Here is an 8,524-nt window from a genome sequence, read left to right as displayed (position 1 = left end):
TCCTCGCACCTTTAAAAAGAAACAGTATCTCTCACGTTTAATAAGATGACAATCCCAATATGATACGGAGAGGAATAGGCTATAGGCATCAAATAAATCGGCCATTTCATTTGACTAATTATTAGACATTTTCTTGCATTAGCTTTGTTGGTTGATGCAGCTTAAAATAGACTAATCTCTGATGTTATAATTAGATTTTTTTTTAGATATATACCTGAGAGGTTGCCGACATGTTGAGAAAATGAAATGAAGCCTTAGTGGATATTGCAAATCAAGAGGACACTACTTGTGCCAGATGAAGCATTACAAAAGAACATATGCTGCAAGTCAGACATGTAAGGGAACATGCCCTTTTTCAGGGGATACTGACGGCGCCTAACAACGGCTTTGATGCAAAGACCAGGCTGAAATATGCACCCCCTGGCCGTACAGGTTTGCAGTTTAATCCCCACGAGTGCTTATCCTAAATAGAATTTATGATTAACACTCTCTTAACATATGTCAATGAGAAAAAAATGTATACAGTATGATGGAAAATAGATAGAAGACTGTCCCTAACATAACCGAGGTTCTGCATGAAATAATATTTTTCAGACCTACATCACTGCCTTCACTCATCGCTCCATCACTGCACCCATAGAGCTCTGATTTATGGCCTCAGTGTCTGGGAAAACAAATGTGTGCCTGATAGTCGAGTTTGATCAGGATTTATGCCCTTAGTTGGACATACAGTATATACACATACCACATCACCCAGGTTCAGTCTTTGTCATGTTGTTCAGGTAATATTACACAAGGGATCCACAGCACATTTCAGCAAGACGTATATCTGTGAATCAGAAATTTCCGTGTCAAAATTGAGATATTTCCATGTTTCCTCTATTCCCAGACCACTCAGAGCTTCATTTTTAGCTCATGACTGCTCATGCTTGTTTGTCTGTGTGCGCTAATCTTATTTCAGCTTTCCAGGCCAGCCGAAGGGAGAATTTGAACAACGGCAGCAAAGCGAGAGAGCCACAGCTGACCACAGTGACGCAAGCTGCACAGACTGGCCCGACCGATACTGCGCGCACACACTGTAGAGAGAGACACACACACACACACACACACACACACACACACACACACACACACACACACACACACACACACACACACACACACACACACACACACACACACACACACACACACACACACACACACACACACACACACACACACACACACACACACACACACACACACACACACACACACCTATTCCCACATTTCCACAGGGGAATTAACCGTCAATGGCCCCTCAGTGTGAATGTGTGTGTGTAAAAGTGTGTGTGTGGGAGTGAGAGAGACAGAGTAACCTATGCTTGCCAGTTGCAGCTGTAGCTCATAGCGTTTGAGGGAAAGACTGTCATTTTCAGTTTCCCCATCCCTTCTCATTTAAAAATAAGTCCATACGCGCTGGGTGATTTCATGCTTTAATACATTAAATGTTAAGTATGAAAAATAGGTTAATATGAAAAGTAATTCATGCAGTGTTTCAGGAACAAGCTTTGTGTAAAATGAAATGTACCCGGCAAGAATGCACTGATTGTGTGTTGGAATGCGATAACATTACAAATACGACTTGAAGTTGGGATTTTTCAATCTAATGACACAAATGTATTACCCGTAAGGATAACTGATCCACGGTGCATATTACAGGGAATATTTAAAATTTTAAAATTTAATTTCAAAGCTGCTCTGCCCATTAAACCTATCATGGTGCTCTGGCTCTTTAACTAATGACCTGGTTGCTACGCCTCTCTGATGCTGACCTGCTGACAGCTTCAATTAAGCTGCTCATATGGCTTCTAGCAAAACCCGGCTCGTGCATTTCCTACTGCACTGCCATTTTACCAGCAATCAAATAACAACTTCAACAACCCGTGCAGAAATGTAGAACATAACAATCTCATGATTTTCACATGAATAGTTTTGATTGCACTGCTTGACTCTCATCCACTGCTCTGCACTGGAATGAACATCAGCGGGGTTACCTCAGCAGCGACTGACTGAATCTTCCAGGCCGCTCAGACACAGAGACAAATGGCATCGCGAATCATCTTCAAAGTTGAAGTGATGTGTCGAGGGGTAGATACGTGGATGTGGACATGGAAATGTTTGTATAACATATCCACGGCAACAGTGACACTGACATGTTCAAGTGCCATAATTCACATGATTTGATTTGTTCAGTTCAGTGAGCTCTTCGCATCACAACGAAACAAAATTCCACTTAGCAGCATAAACGGTGCAAACACTCACAGGCACACACAAACACAGACAAGAGCAAGACGTATGAAACAGAAGATTTTCATCGCAGACTTCCTTTGGTTCGAAGGATCACTTTATCCCCACTGTCTTCAAGAATATTCTCGCCTTTGCTCACTAACGAGTAGTTTTAGCTACCAGGACATGCTCTGTCAGCTCGGCTCAGTAAACAGTGGGCACAGAGAGGCAAATATCTTTCTGCCCTGCCATGCAGTCACAGAGGGTCAGATTATTAAGGTCATATTATGAGGGGATGAGAATAAAAAGGCAGGGGAAGGCATGGAGGGAGATGGATTTGCTGTACTTTCTTTCCGTGGCTTGTGAACCATATGTTCAGCCCTGGGACACAAAAAACAACACGAGGGGCTCAACAAGAGCCCAGAGACACTCTGACACACTGGCACGTGGGGAGCAGGCTGCAAACTGTGTGCGGGGGTCAGGCGTGAGGAGGAAGAGCACTATCACTGGCAAACTGTCACGGTCCAGCGTTAGAAAAAAGGAGCCAAAGTGAGTGTAATTGAAAGCTTCAGTTCAAAAGTGTGCATGTTCAGCTGGAATATCGCTCAAATGCAGGACCATTGACGAGCTGTCCGATGATGTTATTCCTCATTATTTTACAATAAATTAAAGAGATATATAAATGACACAGCAAAACACAATCCAGTTTAAGCTTTCAGAGGCTGGAGCTGCTGATGCACTCTTGAATCCATTTAAGCCCATAAAGAGAGATTTACTGGCACTATGGACGGGCTAAAGACTAAAAGACTTCCACACAACTGCGTGGAAGCGTTCTATGATTGTGTTCCCTTCGCTCTTTTTTTTGTAAAAGTGAAAAATGCTGCAAAGCTGGGCATGTGTACATGCATACGAATTTTGAGCAATTAAAGGAATACTTTGACATTTTGGGAGATAAGCTTTTTATTTGGTTTCTGGTGGGGCGTTAGATGAGAAGATTTAAACCACTCTCATGTCTGTACAGTAAATTTAAAGCTGCAGCCAGCAGCTGCGCTTAGAGGTAGCACAAGGACTGAAAACAGGGAAGCTAGCCAAGAAATAGTCTGGCTCGTAAATGTGCCGTAAAATGGTGAAATAACACTTGTGTTGTGTTTGTGTGTTAATAGGTGAGTTGGAGAGGTGCTGGTTGGTGACTTTTGTTTCCAGTCTTTCTGCTGAGCTAAGCTAACCAGCTGTGGAATTGGTATCAAGCTTCTTATCCAACTGTCTCACAGGAAGCGAATAAGTGTTTTTCCCAAAATGTCAAACTACTTCTTTAATTGTTCAAAGGAATTATACGCACGTGCAAACGCTTTGATGCATTTTTTCAGTTTCAAAATTGAAAGTATGCCAAGCACATCCCAAAGGTTCAGGTGTAAAGTGAAAAACAGAGAGTGAGCACTGAAGCAAAAGAACAATCCCCCGAGATCTCAGTAAGAAAGAAAGAGGTGGATGATGGAGAAAGCACAGGCAGAGGGAGAGGGAGTTTGCCTCCAGCCTCGGCACAGAGGAGGATCAAAGGTTTGTGCTCTGCATCTCAATGGACATCCGGTCACCAATACTGATGAGCCCGGGTATGTGATGCTCCATTCACAGGGTTTATATCTTATGGGTAAACAAGTGGTCGTTGCATGGAAATCAATGGACGTCCTCGCCCCGTGTTATCCCGCTGCAGTTATCTGCAGTGATGCCGTTCTTTAAAATTTAAATTTCAAAGAGAGGATTGTGAAAAGGCAAAACTGACAAAAACCAAAAGATAAAGAAAAAAAATGAATACATGTTATCAGTGTTCAGGACAGACGTTACTTTGATCTTTACTCAGGGCATACCTGCACATTTATCAGTCATGTTAGTACAATTTCACCTAATGCAATTTAACACCTCAAGTCTTGTGACAGGACGGCAGATTTGACAACTAGGATCATTTTATATCTAGTTATATATTTGGTGTGTACTTTGAAACTGACATGTTCTGTAATAAAGTGATAAGAATTCCTTCAACTGCTACTGTTTCTCTCTGTAATGTAAGAGCCAATATGGTCATAATCATAGCGAATGCAGTGTATTTACCCATGTCACTCTGGAAGATGTTAACTCTGCATTTTATAGGTGCACACACATCCTTGTCAGCTTTTGCGCAACATAATGCAAATCGACATTCAATTTTCAAGCTGCTACAGCAACGGGAAGCGATTTAGAAATACAGCGCACAGCGTGAAGTGATCACCGTATTCCACAAACTAAGCAGGAAGACAAACTAACCATTGCATAAGCTGGTAAACACGCCATCAAATACAAACCAAGTGCGGGAGTGTTCCCCAGAACATTGCTGTTTGTACCAGATGGTGCTCTCAAATCTACATCTAATTTAGCAACAATATTGGTCTAAGATTCCATCATAATGAAACAACTTATAATATGGTTGATTTAACAGCAGATAAAACTTGCAATTTCATTATTTTGCGCTCAAGTTCAGGACGGTTGGGTGAATTATATTAAAGAACCAAAAGCTGGTTTCTGTTCGGAAATATATGAAAAGAAATAACACCACGTTCAGTGCTCTGGCAGCTGTCCAGTGTGTTCAGCATCATTTTAGGGAGAAGGACATAAAAGGACACGTTACTTTACATGACTGTGGTGTACTCAGCTTCAGCTATGACCTTCTACCCTTTAACATTGCCCGAGTGAAACAGCAAGCCAGCTGCTACGATGATGATGATCAGAGGATTTGTCCCGGATTAAGGACAGTCATTACTGTAATGCTCTTTTTATACGTGATCTTATGTGTGTATACATTGCGAATTTGGTTTTGTCCTACAGCGTAAGCTATCCACTCATCTTGGGAAGAATTGGAAGCTGCAGTGCATCCCGTTCTACAAAGAAATATCTTCCCCAGTTATGAATCTTTCATGCGGAGGATAAACATAGATCCAACATGAACGGTTAAACGAGATGTTTTTATTGTTCTTCAGAGAGAGAGAACGCAAACGCTATTTTTGTTATGGGAAGTTTTTTCTGTTTTCATACCTTCTGATCGGGTGATATAAAAAAAACAAGGAAATCCTGTATACTGTTAAACTGATAAGGTAATGTCTCAACATCAATGGACGACAGTAGCATAAACATTTTAATAATAGACAGAAAAAGGCCATTTTCACATTGTAAATGATTCCAAATAACTGAAATTAAAAATAAATAAAGTAATAAATAAAACTGACAAATGCGGATTTCCATCAGAGCGCTTCATTGCCTACTTGAATTAGGGCCTATGCAGTGTCTGCATCCATGTTGTGATGCTGTAATCCTCTTGAAAAATGTAATTCTCTAAATACCTACAGTGACGAACACTTTGAAAATCATCTCTTATTAGAGTGTGTTTGTCTATCGCAGATGGTTATAAATCCTCCGATGAAAAAACTTGTGACCTCCAGTGGGATTCTGACACTTTAACATGAGAGCCTATTAACTGTCTGCAATTATCCATTGCAAGTGTGGCATCTGTCACAAGTGTCTCTTTTCTTCCCACATGGATGGAAAAGCCATAGTGGTAAAGGTTGACTGCGACATTCACTATTTATTGCACAGGTCTTTTACAGTCCAAATTTGCCATCACGGGTCTAAAAAAAAACATGTCTGCTTCACCAAAAACCCCTCCCCACGCATGTTTTCCCTTTGTTGAAACAACTATCATACAGGAAATTAATGCAGACAGTGCCTTGTCTTGGTTCTATTTATGGACAACCTAAATAATGAGACATTTGTAAACTAGCTTGTTTGATTACTTTGTGTTTAAAGTGTGCTGTTCTGTAACATTGGGGAATCATCCATAGTTCCCTCGGTGCATTCAACATCTTTAAAGTTTAGTGCAAATTTGAAGAAAACACAATTACAGAAACCAAAACAACAAACTAAGGAAATTATAAGGCAACAATTATAAATATATCAAAAATAGTCATTAGAGAACTATCTTTGTTACAAAAAAGGTACAAAAGTTCTGTCCTGTACCAGTGAGAGGGACATATTTTTCAGTTCCTCGCCCGATTTCACAGCCTTGTATCCCAACTGGTGAAGTACTTTTTGACAAACAGTCTGTGTGTATTCTACCATGTCATAAGACAGTTTCAAGCGCCAGCTCTCTGCATTAGCTGCAGAGTCCCTCACTGTACCGAACTTGTGTTTCGCCGAGGGTTCATTGCTGCCCCTAGTGTTTGCATGTATCCAGTCTTCCACGTTTTTATCCATGGGCAGCCCCAGATAGTCATAGATCTCCTTTGTCTTGTGAAGCGGATTTCTGGCCAAATCCTCATAGCGAACCAACATGTATTTCCCTTTCAGCCAATACGGATGGCTGAGACCAGTCGAAACAGAACTGAGGAAGTCTTCACAGACAACTGTGAGCTGACTCAAGTCTAGATTGTAGGGCCTTCGCCCTGTGGCCCTCCAAATGCGCCACAGACGATATGTATCCCTGAATGTCTCAATCCGTGATGACAGGATACCACGTGGGTCTCGGACAAGTTGAATCACTTTGATATTCAGTCGTGGGTCTTCCACCAAAGCACGTAGATCTCCTATCTCAGGCACCCGAACAATTTTGATTGCCACGTGCCGCTTCTCGCGGCATGCCTCTGTTGCTAAGGTCATGTTTAGAGTCACACATTTCTTAACACAGTCCCCTTCTTCAACATTCACATCAGCAGGTCCAAAGGCATCACACACAGGTTGCTGACACAATGCTCGGCTGGCACCACGACGGAACAGTTTATCTGTGGTGTGGTTCGTGGGTGTCGGTTTGATATAGCTCTCCAGGAAGTAGAGGTCACAACCATACAGGCTACGCAGGAGGTCTCTACTGGCGCCCAGCATCACACGCCGATCAGCAGCATTGCGGCTGTGTGACAGACGTGGGATCAGTGTGGTTTGAACATGATAAAGAGGCTCAAACAGGTAGAATACCTCCTGGTGCTGGTTGAGCAGCTGGCCGACAAAGGAAGAGCCGCTGCGGGTGGTGGCCAGGACCAAGATGTGTGTTTTACGCGTGGCATTGATGGAAAAGTAAGGGTAGTCATCGCAGCCTGCACCGGCTCCTCGCTCAAAGGGAGGTTCTGTCTCCTGGCCACCCAGACCACAGTTCTGGGGGCTGGGCAACGGGCACAGTTGGAAAGGCTTGGAGGTGAGTGTCCGGATGGCCGTGTACTGGATGGCAATGGAGGCCAAGGCCAGCAGAATCACTGCCTTCCAGGAACATTGCATGGCTGAACCACTTCATTTAGACACAGCGGTCCATGCCAGGTCCTCCCTGTGAATAAATCATTTTTTTGTTTTTATTTCATTGGATTTTGAGGCCGACAGTTCTGTGGCTATCTTTCTACCCAAACAAGATCACTTACTGCCCTAAAATGACTATTAATATGAATATTGATATTGCTGACACAATGTATGTGACACAACAAGGCACAGTACAGTGGAGAGAGGGGAACATTAAAATACAATCTCATTTAAATATTCCAATTAATGGTGAGACAACATGTATTGTGATTGAGTTTAGAATGGAGGGTGAGTCATCAGTGGGTTTAATATACAGGCTATAATTTACTTATGTTGAATGCTGGGATGAAGATTTATGACATACTCAATAAGAAAGGACAAGAGCAGTCTCGAATAAAGACTGCTGTAGCCACAGAAGAGAGCCAGTGGCGTAATCATTTCATTTGTCTCATGTCTGGGCCTGATTTGAGAAAATTAAAATAGCTAAAGAAGAGGGTCCTAAGCCTCTAATATTTGGTTTCTATCCAATCAACTGATTGTGCCAAGAAAACATGTTCAGCAGTCTGAGAGCCCTCACCACAGGCACATAACAGGCTGTGTACAGTATCTAAAAATGGCAAGACACATTTGTATGCACCACGATTTCAAATATGTCTTCAGTATGCTTTATACTGTAGGTTAAGAATGCTACAAAACTTACCCGCAAACCATTACTAGGGATACAGGATACAGCAAGTACATTATTATACTGCAGTACACCACCCTGGCTCTCTGCATCTAATTCAAGGATCTAATTTGGCCTGATTTGAGAGTCTCAGCATTGTGCTGTATTCCACTTGTTCGTGTGTGTGGGTGTGTGCGTGAGTGTGGGGGTTCGGGGGGGGGGGGCGCAAGAAAGGTAAACAATAGTTTAAAGCTTCACTGCCAATGTCATGTCAAGGGGAAATAA

The 8,524-nt window shown here is 42.3% G+C and overlaps 1 protein-coding gene across 1 annotated transcript; it reads right to left on the bottom strand.

Annotated features, from left to right (window-relative positions):
* Positions 1–6,279: 6,279 nt before the first annotated feature.
* Positions 6,280–7,560, bottom strand: chst1 (carbohydrate (keratan sulfate Gal-6) sulfotransferase 1; the record flags this gene model as incomplete). Its single annotated transcript, XM_083917108.1, has 1 exon — positions 6,280–7,560. The coding sequence occupies one exon, from the start codon at positions 7,558–7,560 to the stop codon at positions 6,280–6,282; it is 1,281 nt and encodes a 426-aa protein (XP_083773234.1).
* Between the last annotated feature and the right edge of the window lie 964 nt (positions 7,561–8,524).

Source organism: Echiichthys vipera, assembly GCF_963691815.1.
Source record: "Echiichthys vipera genome assembly, chromosome: 1".
Classification (NCBI taxonomy): domain Eukaryota; kingdom Metazoa; phylum Chordata; class Actinopteri; order Perciformes; family Trachinidae; genus Echiichthys; species Echiichthys vipera.
Note: the sequence above shows the minus strand (reverse complement) of the source record. Positions and strands in the feature narration are given on the sequence as shown.